The following is an 18,207-nucleotide window of genomic DNA, read 5'->3' on the forward strand; positions in this document are numbered from 1 at the left end:
AGATCAGGACAAGTTTCTGAACCATCTTTCCAATCATACTCCCAAACCTGTCCCTAACACAGACATATATCTGCCAACACTGGAAAGGAAGTTAGAGTCTTATGGACAGGGAGCCCAATCATAACCATCACAACTCCTTCTCTCTTGGCCTCTTACATCAGTCACAATGAACCTCACAGAAAGGTGCATGTAGGGCAGGGCCTCCCAAATTTGTCTATTAGTTAGAATTAGACATCTTCTTACATACGCCCTGTAGCAGACAGCTTTGGGTCGCTGAGATGAACTTCCAGACCAGACACAGTTACAGGGGAAGGGATATTTATTGAGGCTTACAAATCCAGGGGAAGTTCCATAATGGCAGATGGAGTTGGCCTGCCTTCACAGGTCCAAGGAGAGAGAGAGAGAGAAGCACAACCTAAAAGCCACACAGCACAGCACACTTCAGGAACTCCAGCTAGGCACACTTTGCATATCTTTAGATTGAAATCTGAAACCCACCACCACACCTTAAGATCCGCTCAGTGACACCGCCTCCAGCCAGGTGGCTGCAGATGCAAACTACAAACGAATAAAACGCTGAATATATTGGGGGCCATCTACTCAAACCGCCACACACCCATTTGTTTATCCAATTCATTCAACACCTATTCATTATATCACTCCCAGAGCCAAGCCCCCGCCGTACTGTGAGAGGTTCTGTGATGAATGGAGTGGCTTGAAAACCTTGTTCTTAGAGCATCCGTGCTCTGCTGGGGGAGGTAAATAAGTAAAAACATCATCACGTGTCAAGTAGTGATAAAGCCACTGAAGAAAAACAAATCAGGGGCTGGAAAGATGGCTCCGCGATGAAGGCGCTTGACTGCAAACCCTAAGGACTCAGGTTCAATTCCCCAGTACCCATGTAAAGCCAGATGCACAAAGTGGCAGGTGTATCTGGAATTTGTCTGCAGAGGCTAGAGGTCCTGGCATACCCATTCCCCACCCCCATCCCTGTCTCTCTTTTCTCTGTCTCCCCCTGCATGTGAATAAATAAATAAATAGTTTTTAAAAAAAAGACAATCACAGGAGGTAGATAGGGACTTTAGGGGTGTCAGAGCGCTTTGAGAGCCTAACATTGAACCCAGACCTGTAGAAAGAGGGCGAGCGCACCCTGAGGGTGGGGGAGGGGTACAAAGCCATCCAACACCGCTGTGCTGGAAATGGCCATAGACAGAACGTGTTCTGGAATGCTCTTGTCCCATGTGACGTTAAGCCAGCAAGTCCTTTGTCCTCTCTGAGCCCATTGCCTTCTTTGTAAAATGTAAGGCCGGCGCTTGAGTCCCTTCAGACTCCTTGGTGGATCTGAAAATTCCCAACATCTGTGTGGTCTAAGAAGTGTCTAATCTCAGCCTGAGTAGATAGAGAGAAAGAGGGAGAGAGAGAGAGAGAGAGACTGAGAGAGAGAGAGAGAGAGAGAGAGAGAGAGAGAGAGAGAGAGAGAGTGTGTGTGTGTGTGTTGTATGTATGGAAGGTGGGAATTGTGTGTGGGGGGGAATATATATGTGTGTGTGTGTGTGTGTGTGTGTGTGTGTGTGTGATATATTATTATTATATTACATACTATATAATATATGCATTATATATATTATATAATTGGTGGAACAAAATTTCTTAAATTTCTTAAATGCCCTAACAGCTTGCAACATGCTCTCATGCTTCCCACTTGCTCTCCTCTTTTTACAATGCAGATTGTGCTCAACTAACTTAATTTCACTGTCCATCAATAAACAAGCTTCCTGGGCTGGAGAGACGGCTTAGTGGTTAAGCACTTGCCTGGGAAACCTAAGGACCCCGGTTCGAGGCTTGATTCCCAGGGCCCACGCTAGCCAGATGCATAAGGGGGTGCACACATCTGGAGTTTGTTTGCAGTGGCTGGAAGCCCTGGCGCGCCCATTCTCTGCCTCTTTCTCTCTCTGTCTGTTGCTCTCAAATAAATTTTCAAAAAAACAAAACAAATATTAAAAAAAAAAAACAAGCTTCCTGATGATACCAAGGCTTAGCAATCTTGTGGGAATAATGAAAACAGATGAAGAGAACTGCATCATGAAATGGGCTCCCAACGAATGGTCTAGCACCTGACAAACACTTAATATGGTGGTGGTGGTGATGGTGGCGGAGGTTGAAGAAAGAAAGCTGGGACCAAAAGGCCAGCTGCACCCCTTCCACCCTTAGAGTCTAAGATGTTGGCAAAACAGCTCGACATTGTAAATGCCAGTGATTATCTTGGTAGTAAATGTCACAGGAAGAAAAAACATGTGCACTTCCAAACTGTATCCCTCTGACTCCCTTCCTCTCCCTAACCCCTCTCTCCTCCTCCTCCAGCAAACTGTACGGAAATGGATTGGAAGAAGTACAGAGTCATGCGTTCAATGGGACAACGCTAATTTCCCTGTAAGTATGGGCCTATTTCCCTAGCTCGCAGATAAAAATGAAATATCGCTCTAGCTACCAGCTCACATTCAATCGTCAGCAACTAACGGAGGGCAAAAAATAAACTTTCAAGTGGCTAGTCCTGAGTGTTGCACACATGTTACTAGGCAACCAGCCTTCTGGAAAGCCCAGAGCACCCTGATTGCAAAGATAGATGCAGCCTCAATACATTGAAGTTGACAGTTTGCTGAAATATTCAACACCCTGCTTTATGCTTCCTCCATCTCACAGCCACCAGCCCCCCCCCCCCCGGGCCCTCACTCAGGTTGACAGTATGTTGGAGGCAGCATATATCAAAAAAGAAATTCTTCCCCAGACCCCGCTGCAGAGGTGACACCATTTACTATAACCAGCCACAGCAGTGGAGAGGAAGTGCCTTCCCACAGGGCGAGGGAGCTCTGAGTGTCCCCACACTCCTTAACTTAAAAGGAGCCCCCCCCCCCCCGCAAGCATTATTCCCTTCAAGGTTCTCAACCTCTCCTCCCAAGGTCCCTCTTCCAGAGGAGTGTGACATTCACACACTTACAGGGGGACACGTGGGCCATCATAGTATAGGGCAAAATGCAGATCCCTCCGCAGTTATTAATAACAAAACTTAAGAGCACATGAGCGGCTCAATTAAAAACAAAGTTAAGGGCTGGAGAGATGGCTTAGCGGTTAAGGTGCTTGCCTGCAAAGCCTAAGGACCCAGGTTCGACTCCTCAGGACCCACATAAGCCAGATGCACAAGGTGGTCCATGCATCTGAAGTTCGTTTGCAGTGGCTGGAGGCTCTGGCAGGCCCATTCTCTCTATCTGCCTCTTTCTCTCTCTCTCTCTCTCTGTCTCTAATAAATAAATAAATAAAATATTCTTTTTAAAAGCCCAGGAAAAGAAACCTAAAGGCCTTTACAATAAGTAAGTTGTATGAAGCGTGATCTTCTACACCAATGCTGCTCCATACCCTAAACTAATGATTTAAACCAAGTCCTTTAAATCCGATCTTACAGCAAGGACCTTACTACACTGATTGATACCTCACTTACAGTTAAGCAGCAAAGACCCTTGCTGGAACTGACATGCCGGTCCCACTGTGTATGCATAGGCTAGTATGACCTTGAGCAAGTTGACCTGTCTAAGCCAGTGTCCTCATTGGTAAAGCCATGTCATAATCTATTCTGAAGATTCACGCAAAAACAAGAGGGGCCGTTGCCCTTCCTCACGACCTGGCACATTGGTGGGTGCCCGCTGATTATTAGATTGTGATTCACTGGGAGTGAATAAGAGTTAATAAGATTGTGTTTTTATGTGGCTAGAAAATGGCCTGGCCCGTGCCAATTACTCAAGAAATGATAGTTTTATAAAAGTTGCTGTCCCTACCACGAGAGATTCTGTACTTACTGCCTTGTTGTCTTGACAGTCTGGGGAAGAGTTCATTAACAAGAGCCCTTGACTTAACGAAGGATTTGCTCTGGCCAAATGAATCAGTTTCTGCCAAGCTCAAGTCAGAAGCAGTTATAGCCTCCCCGGCCCGCTACGGACGCCTTGTTCCATTATTCACCCAGCAAGTATTTATCACACCACAGCTGTGTTGGAAGGGGCATGCTACATTTCCAGGGGAAATGAAGATAGATGAGCAGAGGGGTTTGCCTGTAGGAATTTGTAGCCTAGAGAGAGAGAAAAAAAAAAAAAAAGAGGCAGCTCCAAACGGTACATGGACCATTCACTAAGGAGTAACTCAGAGGGCGAAGTGTGACGACGCCTGCCCAGAGCCAGATAAAGTCCCCCAGGATTTCAGAGTCAGGAGGAAGGGGGCTCTTACAGAAGGCTTGGGACAGAGATGAGCTTTGAGGTAGCTTAATGTGGATAGGCAAAGAAAGAAGGAAAATGCATTCTAGGTGGGAGCCAACAAGAATGGCCCACGGAGAGGACATAGGAAGTGCTCAGAGACCAGCCAATAGTGCTTTTCGGAAGGTTCTGGATACGAGTTGGAGCCTAGATGGAAAGGGCCTTAGCAGCCGCAGGAAGAAATTTTGGACTGTTCTGGGGGAAATGAGCAGCTGTTTGGGGATGGGAAGCATGTGGCAGACGCATGGATGACAGGAAGGACAGAGGTCAGAAGCTGAAGGCCAGACTAGAAATATAAAGCTAGCCTCTCCTGGACAGAGAGGGGGACTTAAAGCCTTTTGTGACTTGGCCCACCTCAACACAGGGGAAAGAGAGAACCAGTATAAAATTAGGGGAGGGGCTGGAGAGATGACTTAGCGGCTGAGACGCTTACGTGCGAAGCCTAAGAACTCATGTTCAAATCTCCAGTTCCCACATAGCCAGACGCACAGAGACGCAAGCATGCAGTGTCACATGCTCGCCACCAGGAGGCGCATGCATCTGGAGGTCATTTGCAGCAGCTGAAGGCCCTGGCATGCCCGCCCACCCTTTCTCCCTCCCTCCCTCCCTCCCCCCCTCTCTCCCTCTCTCTCTTTCTCTCTCTCTCTCTGTCTCTCTCTCTCTCTCTCTCTCTCTTTCTCTGTCTCCCTCTCCCAAAAAAATATCAGGGGAGGACAAGAGATGAGGATAAATCAGCACAATCAAACAGGTGGGAGGAAAGCCAGAGTGTATCTTTGGAGGTGTGGAAAGGCAGAGCAGTAGCGAGGACTTCCGTGGTTAGTCTGCAGGCTCTCAGCTACTCCAGAGGTGTGAAGACAGGCAGTTCAATTAGTCAAAAATTCCCTTGTAGCTCATGGTAGCAAAAAAAGAAGAAATGAGCAACACAGGTGTTTGCTGTGAACACAAATCAGTGTTACTCAGTGTTCATGCCACAAGCACCAATATGTTGGGCACTGTGTATAGGTACTGGCTTAGCCATCATAACTCAGCCCTTGTCCTCATGGAGTTTTTACTAATATAAGAAGAGACAACAAAAAAAATCAATTAAATTCAACAAAAAGAAAAAAAAAAATTCAGCAGGATATGGTGGAGCACGCCTTTAATCCCAGCACTCGGGTGGCAGAGGAAGGAGGATCGCCACGAATTCAAGGCCACCCTGAGACTCCATAGTGAATTCCAGGTCAGCCTGGGCTACAGCGAGACCCTACCTCAAAACAAAAATCAATTAAGTAAAAATGAAATTGTGAAATAGTCATGTACACTATGAATAAAACAGGCCTTTTATGAGATCTCAGAGCCCAGGGCTGGGGGTGACCAGTTTAGACAAGGTGCTCAGGGGTGGGTTCATCAAGGATACAATCTTCAGGCTGAGCCTAAGGGTGACAGGTCCACTGTGATACCAGTTGAGAGAAGCACACCACCAAATATAAAAGTAGTAGAGCAAAGGGCCAGAATGGGCAAGGGGAAAAAAAAATTGGTAAAGTTCCAGAACTTGCGATGAGGCCCCTGTGGCTAGAAGGTCTTTAGCAGGGCAAGACTGGCACACGTTAAGACTGGGGATGTAACAGAAGCAAGTCCTGTAGGCCTGAGGGGCCAACGAAGGCATCAGAATTCCTTTCTAAGAACAGAGACACCCTCTGAAGAATTTCAAACAAGAGGAAAGAATAGTTTTCCAACTGCTAAGCAGAATTTTCATACTATGCCTTCAGTCCCAAATGACAGAGAAAGGGTTGCAAAATTCTCAAATACCCTCCCTGCCAAGGCTGGCCAGCAAGGAGAGGAACAGCCACAGGAGTTTGCCTTGGCATGCCCGTCCCCAGAACACTGCCATTAGGAGGCTTTGCTGGCGTTTATCCCCAAAATTCCGTCTACCTCTGCTTGTCATGCCTGGCGTCACACCACTTCTTAAAATGTGCAAAATGAATTTGATTTTTTTTTTTCCTGACAGAGTAATATAACACAGAGTCACAGTACACAGAAAGGGGAGTTTTAACAAATGATATGAAATGCCATCAAGAAATGACCAATTCATTTGACCTGGCTGGCATGAGATTATTGGCTCCCAGAAGCCAGTTTCAATCATTTAAAGTTAGGACTGGAGCACAGCTAAATCGAATCAGGAAGGAGAGCCATGGAGGCTTAAGGAAGAAAATTCCTTTGGCCTTACAGCTTAAATAGGGCTGGCAGGGGCCTCCGTGCATTTGGACGAAAGCACTCAGTAGCAGCAGGTAGAAAACATCCATCCAGAGAGAGGTGGGGGGCTTCTGCAGTGTTTCAATGCAAGTGTGCTTTGGAGACGTACAGAAAGATGGAGTAGATGCAGCCAGGAGCGCAGCCCGGTTTATCTAGCCAGGCTGGAGGGGCTGGAGGGGTATTGCCATGTGACACTGTAACATGGTGATGCAGAAAACTCCTGTGCCCATGATGCAAGTCGTCAGGAGTCACAGAAGCACAAACACCGAGCCCGTTGTCCAGGGTTTTCCAGAATGCTCTTCGGAGATTATAGGAATTTTTTAAATTGTTTATTTATTTATTGGAGAGTCACAGATAGAGAGAGAAAGAGGCAGAAAGAGTGAGAGAGAATGGGCGCGCCAGGGCCTCCAGCCACTGCAAACGAACTCCAGACACGTGCGCCCCCTTGTGCATCTGGCTAACGTGGGTCCTGTGGAACTGAGCCTCGAACCAGAGTCCTTAGGCTTCACAGGCAACTCTCCAGCCCCTCTTTTGAGCATTAAAAAAAAAAAAAACCTGGGCTGGAGAGGTGGCTTAGAAGTTAAGCGCTTGCCTGTGAAGCCTTAAGGACCCCGGTTCGAGGCTCAGTTCCCCAGGACCCACGTTAGCCAGATGCACAAGGGGATGCACGCGTCTGGAGTTCATTTTCAGCAGCTGGAGGCCCTGGTGTGCCCATTCTCTATTTGCCTCTTTCTCTCTCTGTCTGCCTGTCACTCTCAAATAAATTAATTAAATAAACATGTTTTTAAATGCTCAAAAGAAGCCTGGCAGGCCTGAGCCCAAGGACCCCTCTATCTGGGTCCCTTGGCTATGCAGAGAAATGACATGAGCTACAGGCTGCTCAGGCCGGGCAGGGCTTATGTGGGACCTGGAGAATTGAACTTGGGTCCTTAGGCTCTACAAGCATGCGCCTTAACCGCTAAGCCATCTCCCCAGGCCCCCACTAGAGTTTAATAGGCTGTGATTTCTCCCCTTGCAAGCCCGCTGAGACTGCAGGTGGGAAAGAGAGTGTAAGTTACACTGTGAAAGGGAGAACTTTCTGGAAGGGCCCTGCTCTTTAAGCATTGGCAAGCTTCATGTTGACAAACTCTGAGACCACCAAGGTCGTGGCTGCTGAGACTCTGAGACTATAATAGGGAGGAGGCTGAACTTTAGCCCCCAAAGCCTTGGACATGCCAAACGGTATCTTCTCTTTTGTTCGGGATAGAAACGCTTTAATTGATTTATAGATTCTGAAGCGCCTTCTACACATGCACCCTGTGGCTCTGCTGGGCTTGAACATGCCCAGAGGATCCGTCCTTTCTCTCATCCTCCAGCAGAGAGTACTGGGATGGTCCAGAGCAGCGTGCCAATGTCCCCCAGCTGCCTCTTAGCAAGCTCTCATTGTTCCAGTAGGAGGGGTGAGCCTTTCAAATTCTGGGACAAAAGATTCTTCCAAGTGAGGGAGAGGAGAAAAAACAGGCAGAGCCAGACACATACACACACACACACACACACACACACACACACACTGGCAATGTCACAATGTCACCAAGGACTTTTTTTCTTTCCACATCTTTCTTCCACATCGCATATGTCCCTTCCCAACCTTTTCCCTTCTGTCCGAAGCACGCTATATGCTCATAGCCTGGTCCGAACATGTTCACCCTACAGATGTTGGGTGTTGACGCACATTAGGTGAAAACGCCACTGAAGGAAACTGTCCTTCCCCACAGGGAACTGAAAGGAAATGTACACCTGGAGAAGATACACCACGGAGCCTTCTGGGGAGCCACGGGGCCCAGCATCTTGTGAGTACCAGGCTGTTTGCCTCCTCTCCCCACGCCCACCCCCAGGCTCCCCAACAGTCCCAGCCACATTCTTGCCAGCCTGGTTTGTGGGGTACTCGTCCCTGCAGCTAAAAGGGAAAGGCCAAAGCTGCCCGGTGCCCACCACATGTAATCATGCACCCGCTTCTGTGGGCGGCAAGCCCAAAGCCGAGGCGCCCGCGGGTTTAGTGCCTACTGGCTGCTGGCTGGGAGGGAGAAATCTGCCAGCCTCCTTTCCTTTGGTGCTGAGGGTTCCATCCGACTGTACAGCTCAACTCCAGTGTGAGCACCGTGTGTGTGTGTGTGTGTGTGTGTGTGACTCCACCCAGTTTTCACCTTCCTATAATGATAACAGGCATCATGGATAAAAGTTTATGTATGACTGATGACTTCATTTTTTAAATATCTTATTTATTTGTGCGAAAAAGAGAGGAAGAGAGAGAGAGGATGGGCACACCAGGGCCTCCAGCCACTGCAAACAAACTCCAGATGCATGTGCCCCCTTATGCATCTGGCTTACATGGGTCCCGGGGAATAGAACCAGGGTCCTTAGGCTTAGCAGGCAAGCACCTTACCAGCTAAACCATCTCCCGAGCTTGAGTTTAGTAAGAGTCTGTGCCCAAATGAGACAGTATTCTGAGCTCCTGGGTGCGTTAGACTTCAACATATGCATCTGAAATGGCTAACGCCAAACACAGAGGGCAGCCTCATATACAAGTGGAGGGGGTGGCGCCCCACCCGGAGCCGCTCACCAGAGATCTCGCTGGCCCCTGGTACTTGGCTGGCCCCCGCTGAACTGCTTGCGGAGTGAGTCATAGGCACCTTCAGCTAATGGGGATTCAGAAAAAGAACTTGGGGGGAAGGTTAGGAGAAAGGGGAAAGTGGATGAGAACTCTCCTGCTGAGGGCCTGAGATGCGCAACAGGGGATGGATGTAACAGCAGGGTTCCCGAACCCCCCCCCTCCCCGCTCCCCGCAGCTCCCACACACAGACCACGTGACCCCACCCATGGGCTGGTCATTCTTTTACACTCTAACATTCTGTGGGATCTATGCAAGGATCAGTGGACTAAGCCAGGGTGTGGTGGTGCACGCCTTTAATGCCAGCACTCGGGAGGCAGAGGTAGGAGGATCACCGTGAGTTCAAGGCCACCCTGAGACTCCATAGTGAATCCTGGGTCAGCCTGGGCTAGAGTGAGACCTTACCTCGAAAAAAAAAAAAAAAAGAATCAGTGGACTAAAACTAAAACAGCCCCACTCCCTGTTATTATTAAAATGCAGAAAGTTCCAGGAAGCCAGGTAACTTTGTCTTCTGGTTGATTCATGAGTTTGTTCGGTCACTCTTCCATGAATCCTCATCATGTACTGGGCATCTAGGACCCAACAGAGAACAAGGCAAATGTGGAATAGAAGCAAATAGACAGAGTCACATAAGAAAATAAAAGTTGGTGATTGTGGTGGAGAAAAAAAAAAAAATTGGGAAATTGGGGAGAAAGGCATTCTAGAGAGGAGCGTTACTGCCTTTCAGAGGATGACCAGGGATGCCACTTGACCTATGAAAAAAAAAAAAAAAGGAGGGGTCAGCCGGGCGTGGTGGCATACGCCTTTAATCCCAGAACAGGAGAGGCAGGCAGAGGTAGGAGGATCATCATGAGTTCGAGGCCACCCTGAGGCTACATAGTGAATTCCAGGTCAGCCTGAGCTAGAGGAAGACCCTACCTCGAAAAGCAAAAAAAAAAAAAAAAAAAAAAAAAGCAAGGTGGGGGGAAGGGTCAAGCTATGTGGGGATCTCCAGAGAAAACATTCTGGGGGAGGAGACATTAAGGGCCCTGGGTCAGGAGTTTGTGCCTGTAAAGAAGAGCCAAGACCCCTGACCAGGAGCCAAGTCCCGCTCTCACCCAGGAGTCACCCAGAGAACCGCCACAGAAGCCGAGACTCTCGAATGCAAAAGCAACATGTTTCTTTATCGCAAGCCTAGGCCTGGGCTCCATCCCCCCCAGTCCGGCACAGCGGCAGTGAGGGAGAGAGCCCCTTTCTTTTGGGGGAAGGGGTTCATATAGGAATTTGAACAAAGAAGTAGGGGATAGATACATGACTGGTTGATTTAAACAGTTCTGATTGGCTTGGGGTTTCAGCGGGCGAAGCTGGGGGCAGGAGCTGGGGGCACTCCAGGCCGATGAAGTCATCTGCATTGTCCTTGAAGTGCAGATTCCTCAGTTTCTTATCTAAGCAGGTGGTCGGAGGCCCCTCTCCCCACAGTGGAGCGTTTCTGCAATGTCTTGAAGTGGAGATTCCTCAGAAACGTTAGGGGGAAAGGCAGCAATGAAGCAAGCAAAGTTTACAGAAGCAAAAGGTCAGCACATTGGCCAGCTAGTTCTCTTATCTAAGTCAGGCCTGGGACTTTAAAAAAAAAAAATGGTTATATTTGGTCTCACAAGCCTAAGGACAGACAGACAGACAGACAGACAGCTTCGGAGAGACTTTGATCACAGGAAGTACCTTGCCTTTTCTCTGAGTATGACAGGGTTTTGCACAAGGCAAGGACATGCATTGTCCCTGATGCCCTTTTGGTCCTTATCCTGCCCATCTCAACTCATGACTCTGTCTGCCGTTTGTACCTGCTCCTGGATAACTCAAACTCACCCACTCCTCTGCTCCTGCCACACTCAATGCCCAGCTGGCTCCCTCTTGCCTCCCGCTTGCTCTCAGCTCCTGCCTGGCCCCTGCCTTCCCATCATCGCTCTGACTGCATTTTAGTTCCCACCTACACTTCCCACTTCCGGCCACTACCCACTCTGCCCGTCCACTTCATACTTCTGTTTGCTTGCTTGTTTGTTGTTTTTTTGGAGGTAGGGTCTCACTCTGGCCCAGGCTGACCTTGAATTCACTATGGAGTCTCAGGGTGGCCTCGAACTCACGGCAGTCCTCCTACCTCTGCCTCCCGAGTGCTGGGATTAAAGGCGTGCGCCACCATGTCCGGCTATAATTCTTTTCTTTCTTTTTTTTTTAATGTTTATTTATTTATTTGACAGAGAGAGAGAGAGAGGGCATGCCAGGACCTCCAGCCACTGCAAAGGAACTCCAGACACATGTGCCCCCCTTGTGCATCTGGCTTACGTGGGTCCTGGAGAATCAAACCTGGGTCCTTTGGCTTTGCAGGCAAATGCCTTAACCACTAAGCCATCCCTCCAGCCCTCTTTTCTTTTTTTTTTTTTAATCATAAAAAGAGAGAGACAGAAGGAGAGAGAGAGAAAGACAGAGGGAGAGAGAGAGAATTGGTGTGTGAGGGCCTCAGCCACTGAAATCGAGCTCCAGACACTTGCGCCACCCAGTGGGCATGTGCGACCTTGCACTTGCCTCACCTTTGTGTGCCTGGAGAATTGAACATGGGTCCTTAGGCTTCGCAGGCGAGCACCTTAACTGCTCAGCCATTTTTCCTGCCCCTCTGCTTCATAATTCTCACCACACTTCACCTCTGCTTCTCTACTTCTAGTACCTACAAGTAAACTTCTGGTCCCATCTTCTTGCTGACTTTCACTTCCACCAATCCTAACTCTCTACCTCATGACTTCTGCTTCCCGCAGTTCCCCTATCTCCTGCCTCCTGCCACTACTTCCTCTGCCAGCATCAGGCCACCCCATAGGCATGCCTTTCCAGATGTCTCACAAAGTCCAGACTCCTCTCCAAACTAGCATGCCCTACAGACCTGTGGACAGAACTGCCTTTATTCAGCATGATCATAACGTAGGAGACTCAGAAGAAAGCTAGTTTCTCTTAGGCAGTCTCAGTCAGGGACAGAAACCCGAAGAGGGAACCAGAAGACGCCAGCCCACCTTGGCAGGAACGGAACTCAGGAATAGAACTTTCGTCTGACTGAGATTCAGCCACACAGCTACAGTCCACCTGCCCCCCAAACACACACACACACACACACACACACACACACACACACACACACACACTCCTGCCCACAGTCTAGCATAATACCTATGCGGGCCGGCCTCTGGGGTCTACCCTTTTAAATTTACAAAGCAATCGGGTCTTCCCCTTACATCATAGCTGAACCTGATGTAAGAATCTATTTTCAATCCACTGTCCAAAGCTTGTCAGTGCTATTTCTAGCTCCCCTTTGTCCTCCTTATCTCCTCGCTCTGCCCTGTGATCTGTGCCTGAATACATGGGAGTCTGGTCCCCCCCCACACACACACACACCCAGCCAAGCTGAGCACTGCTTCTTGGCCTGGGTTACTTTCCTGCTTGCCTCTGTTTCATAGTTTGTGGGGGGTGGGGGTAACTTGTCGCTTTAATGGCATGGATGACTTTCCTCTGGTCTCTGAATCCACCCCGTGCGGTTTGTCCCTTGCACGCCAGATCTACCATGTGGGTGTTTCCTCTAAACTCCGGGTCTGCTACCTGTGTGGTTTTTCTCCAGACTCGTGGAAACCATGGGTAAGACTTGTTTCTCACCTGAATTTCCTGGTGTCTACTTTGATTTGACATTTTCTGCCTGCTATTCTTCCTTGAGCCACCACCCTTTGCTCTCTTAATTTTCCTCCACGGGGATGCTCAGGACCCATGCCGTATATGTTTCTTCTCAATCTCCCTATAAGCCCCTCGGTTCGGTCTCCCACGGGCTTACGGCTCTGCTCCAGCCTCTCTGCCTAAAGGCCTCCATTTCTCTTATGAACTATGCTGTGCCTTTCTCCACATAAGTGCATGTTTCCTGCTTTCCATGTGTCTCGGACTCTGCAATAGTCTTCTACCTACATCCCAGTGTCCCTTAAATAAAGCCCACAATGTGTGATGTTTCCCTAAATAAACTCAATAACTAATCATGTATCCTTCTTGAGTCTATATTTATCAATTCTTTGTTAAAAAAATAGGACAGGACCCAAAATTAGGGTTCCTAAACTTGGGGGACCCCCTACTGAACCCTAAAATCCTCCAACAATAAAAAGCCTTGCGTGGCAGTCTTGAAGAGCCACTGGCTTGGCCCAGAAATCACTAAGAGTGCCTAGCTGTCATGTTTGGAGCAAGAGCCTCACCCTAGCCCTCTTCCTTCCTAAGAAGTAAACTCGTTCCTCCCTCAGGATTGGGATGGTGTCTAGTGGAAGCATCCAGAAGCATCCATTCTAGCCCCAGAACAAATCCACTCCCAGAGGCTCATCCCTCTGTATTGAAGCCTCGCTGTTTCTAAGGTCCTAATTTCAAATGTACTCATGCAAAAGAAAGAAAGAAAGAAAGGAAGAAAGGAAGGAAGGAAGGAAGGAAGGAAGGAAGGAAGGAAGGAAGGAAGGAAGGAAGGAAAGAAGGAAGGAAGCAGGCAAGCAAGCTAGCTGCAGGCCATTGAAAGACCCTGTATCAAAAGAAGGAATGACAGGGCTGGGGAAATGGCTTAGCAGTTAAGGCGTTTGCCTGCGAAACCTAAGGACCCTGGTTCGACTCCCCAGGACCCTCATAAGCCAGATGCACAAGGAAGTGCATGCATCTGGAGTTCATTTGCAGTAGCTGGAGGCCCTGACACAACCATTCTCTCTCGCTCACTCGCTCTCTCTCTCCCTCTTCCTCCCTCTCTCTCAAATAAATAAGTAAATAAAATATTTTTTTAAAAAAGAAGGAATGACACCCCCACACACACAACAACAACAACAGCAACAATAAAAATAAACTATATCTGCGAAGAGTCCTGTGTTCAACCTCGAGCCAGTGAGATACAGGACTTCTAAATCAAGATGGGAACATGAATTCTCCAAATCCACAAGCACACCGGGGCAGAGGAAGCCTGGAGGTCCTGGGGTGAATTATCCTTCACTGCCTCTCCAGGAGCCTTACCTATTTCGTTCATATCTCCTTCCCTCCATCCATCACACGTGCTATGTCCTGAGTATCATTGTATGCAGGCAGACTCCCAAAGGAGCCTGCACTGCTTGGGAAGTCTTGGGGAGGCAGAACCACCTTAGAAGATGAGCCGAATTTAAAAGTCTCACCCGCTCTTGATCCTCCTGAGATTCGGGGGCTTTTCTTGCACTTATGCCTGAAGTCTGGTAAAAACAGAGCCTTGTTTCAAAAAGGCCAGAGCTTTCCACAGTTGTGCCCAGGACCCAAGGATGTTTGCTTGCCTTGGACAGAATCATCCAGCTGGCTTCTAGAGAACACACTTTCTGCTTCCCAGGTAGAGGGGGGAAAATGCTGCCCCGTGGCTCTTAACAGCGACCAGCCCTCACTTCAAGCAAACCTCCCCTACCGAGCTTGATCAATCAAAGACCCAGGCAGTCTGAAGCCCCGATATATTTTCCCTCCCCTGGGGCAGAGCGCAAAAGCCATTGGCAACATCATGTGTGGCCTGTCTCAGCAAGCAAGCAGTTATTTGACTTCTGCTAAGTGCAAAGAGGGAGAATGTGGGGGAGAACTGAGTCGAAGAAGCAGAAAGTCTAATGAAGGGATGGCAGGTGCCCTTGGAAAGAATAATGGGGTGCCGATGAGAAAAAAAAAAAAACTCTTTTTCTTTGGAACTCAGCTCTCAATGAGAGTAACTGAAATGGAGGATGAGAGAAAAGGGTAAGCAGAGAAAAGATTTCTCGGCACCTAGGAGAGGACCATTGAGGGCAAGTCTCCATCTCTGAAGAAAATAAGTCAATAAAAAACAAAAAAAAAATCTTTCTCTCCTTCTGGTTCAGGGACATTTCTTCCACCAAATTACAGGCCCTGCCAAGCTACGGGCTGGAGTCCATTCAGACGCTTATCGCCACCTCCTCCTACTCTCTGAAAAAACTGCCATCGAGGGAAAAATTTACCAGTCTCCTGGATGCCACGTTCACTTACCCGAGCCACTGCTGTGCCTTCCGAAACTTGCCAACGAAAGAGTAAGTAATAAATAAATAAATAAATGCATGCGTTAAAATAAATAAATAAATAAATAAGATGGCTTAGCGGTTAAGCGCTTGCCTGTGAAGCCTAAGGACCCTGGTTCGAGGCTCGGTTCCCCAGGTCCCATGTTAGCCAGATGCACAAGGGGGCGCACGCGTCTGGAGTTCGTTTGCAGAGGCTGGAAGCCCTGGCGCGCCCATTCTCTCTCTCTCTCTCTCTCTCTTTCTCTCTCTGCCTCTTTCTCTCTCTGTCTGTCACTCTCAAATAAATAAATAAATAAATAAAAATGAACAATAAATAAATAAAAGTAAGACCAGCTCCACCCTGGCAGAAACTTGGACTTGGGAACAACATGTGGCCCCACGGGGCCCTGCCTTCATGGGCAGCTCCACAATCACCTCGAGATGGATAAGAAGACTCAGTGAGCTGTCCCTTAGTCTCACGAAAACTGCAGCAGGAGAATTGACACACCCTGCAGCCAGAAGACTTTTGCAGCCGATCCTGGGCTAACTGAATTATTATAAACTATTTCAGCAATGGCGAAGCTGGCTTCTGGAAAGACCCACCACTTTCCAGAAAGCATAATTTTCTAAGAAGTGGGCTCAGGACAGTTAGATGGACACAAAATACTAAAGAAAGTGTTTGTTTGTTTGTTTGTTTGTTTGTTTGTTTGTTTGTTTAAAAAGCTATTTTTTTCTCCAGGCAGAAAGCATCTTTCATTTCAGAACAGAATCCTATCTCCCTAAGGATTAGCCAAGTGTGTGAGGAGAAAGGGCAGGAGGTCCTGGCTGGTGTGTGTCCAGTGAAGGGCAACTGATTGATTCACTGCAAGTCAGACTCTGTGTGTGTGTGTGTGGGGGGTGAGGGATGAGGTTCAGAATTTCATTATTTTCTTAAAGCATTATTTGCCAGGCTTTTCTTTTTTTAATTGCTTTTTTGTTTTCATTTTTATTTATTTATTTGAGAGTGACAGATAGAGAGAAAGAGGCAGAGAGAGAGAGAGAGAATGGATGCACCAGGGCCTCCAGCCACTGCAAACGAACTCCAGACGCGTGCGCCCCCTTGTGCATCTGGCTAACGTGGGTCCTGGGGAACCGAGCCTCGAACCGGGGTCCTTAGGCTTCACAGGCAAGCGCTTAACCGCTAAGCCGTCTCTCCAGCCCTGCCAGGTTTTTCTAACTGAGATGCACAGAAAGAAAAACTTTTTTTTTCTTTTATTTTTTTTTTTTTTTTTTTTTTTTTTTGCATCGTGACCCAATACATGTAACATATGTAATGAAAGAAAACAAAGCAATGGTTAACTCTCCATATCTGTCCTGTCCGTATGCCCTCTGCACTGTTTCCTGTTTGTCTTCCCTGCCAGCCTAGATGTAGTCTATTGTTTTCATACCCCACTGGAGGGTCACAATGCACAAGGGGAGAAAAGAGCGCCCTGAAGAGCGATTCTTATAATCTGCAAACATAAGCTCCATCAATTAATTAGATCATGCGCTGAGAGAACGACACCGGGCTGCCCGTCTTTGTTTGGCATCAACCTATTTATAACTAATCAAGCAGCCTGTGTGATTTCTGCCTTGTGTGGGGAGCTTTGGTTCTGCCTAAAGATTTGGGGGCCTCTGAAAACACTGGCTGTGTTTGAAAGGATGCAGCATTGACAGAGCTTCAAAGAACTTTAAGCGGACAGCGGTGTTGCAAACAGTGTGTCAGGTCTGGAGATGAAAAAAGATAAGTGGGACTCAGCGCAGCCCCCCAGAGTGTGGCGGGCACCCCGAGCGCCATGGGCAGATGTCGTGACTTCATGGAGAATGAAGGAGCGGGCACTGGAGCCAGAGTGACTACATGGCAGCAAAGATTTATAAGGAACTTTTTTTTATTTTCTTTTTCTTTCTACTTTCTTTAAAATTTATTTTTAATCGTTTTTATTTATTTATTGGAGACAGAGGGATGGAGAGAGAGAGGGACAGAGAAAGAATGGGCACACCAGGGCCTTTAGCCACTGCGAACGAACTCCAGATGCATGCGCCTCCCGCCCCACCTTGTGCATCTGGCTTACATGGGACCTGGAGAATCTAACTTGGGTCCTTAGGCTTCACAGGCAAGCATCTTAACCGCTAAGCTATCTCTCCAGCCCACTTTCGACTTTTTTAAAAAATATATTTTATTTATTTATTTAAGAGAGAGAATGAGCACGCCAGGGCCCCCAGCCGCTGCAAATGAACTCCAGATGCATGTGCCCCCCTTGTGTATGTGGGTCCTGGAGAGTCAAACCCAGATCCTTTGGCTTTGCAGGTAAATGTCTTAACTGCTAAGCCATCTCTCCAGACCTCTTTTTTCTGTTGTTGTTGTTTATTTTTATTTATTTATTTGAAAATGACAAGCAGACAGAGAGAGAAAGAGGCAGAGAGAGAAATTGAGAGAGAGAGAGAGAGAGAGAGAGAGAGAGAGAGAAAGAGAGAATGGGTATGCCAGGTCCTCCAGCCACTGCAAACAAACTCCAGACGCATGCACCACCTTGTGCATCTGGCTTACATGGGTCCTGGAGAGTTGAACCAGGATCCTTTGGCTTTGCAGGCAAATGTCTTAACTGCTAAGTCACCTCTCCAGCCCTCTTTTTTTTTTTTTTTAATTTGCATTGGTATGTATCTATTCAGATGTGTGTTCTGTGCATATGTGTGTGGAAGCCAGAGGTTAATGTCAGGTATCTTCCTGGATCTTTTTTTAAAAAAATATTTTTACTTATTTATTTGCAAGCAGAGAGAGAAAGAGAGAGAGAGAATATGGGCGTGCCAGGGCTTCTAGCCACTGCAAAGGATCTCCAGATGCATGCACGACTTGGTGCATATGGCCTTACGTGGGTCCTGGGGAACTGAACCAGGTTCATTAGGCTTTGCAGGCACATGTCTTCACCTTCATCCATCTCCCTGGCCCTTTCCAGATCTTTTGTTTACTAGGGCAGGGCACTTGGGA

The 18,207-nt window shown here is 47.9% G+C and overlaps 1 protein-coding gene across 1 annotated transcript in view; it reads left to right on the forward strand.

Moving 5' to 3' along the window:
* Positions 1-18,207, forward strand: part of Lhcgr (luteinizing hormone/choriogonadotropin receptor) — a 76,363-nt gene that overhangs the window by 45,560 nt on the left and 12,596 nt on the right. Inside the window, exons 7-9 of the mRNA XM_045137281.1 lie at positions 2,362-2,430; positions 8,282-8,356; positions 15,051-15,236. Of these exons, the coding sequence (XP_044993216.1) occupies positions 2,362-2,430; positions 8,282-8,356; positions 15,051-15,236 (330 nt within the window). The remainder of the gene's footprint in view (positions 1-2,361; positions 2,431-8,281; positions 8,357-15,050; positions 15,237-18,207) is intronic.

This window comes from Jaculus jaculus, chromosome 18 (assembly GCF_020740685.1).
Source record: "Jaculus jaculus isolate mJacJac1 chromosome 18, mJacJac1.mat.Y.cur, whole genome shotgun sequence".
In the NCBI taxonomy this organism is placed as follows: Eukaryota; Metazoa; Chordata; class Mammalia; order Rodentia; family Dipodidae; genus Jaculus; species Jaculus jaculus.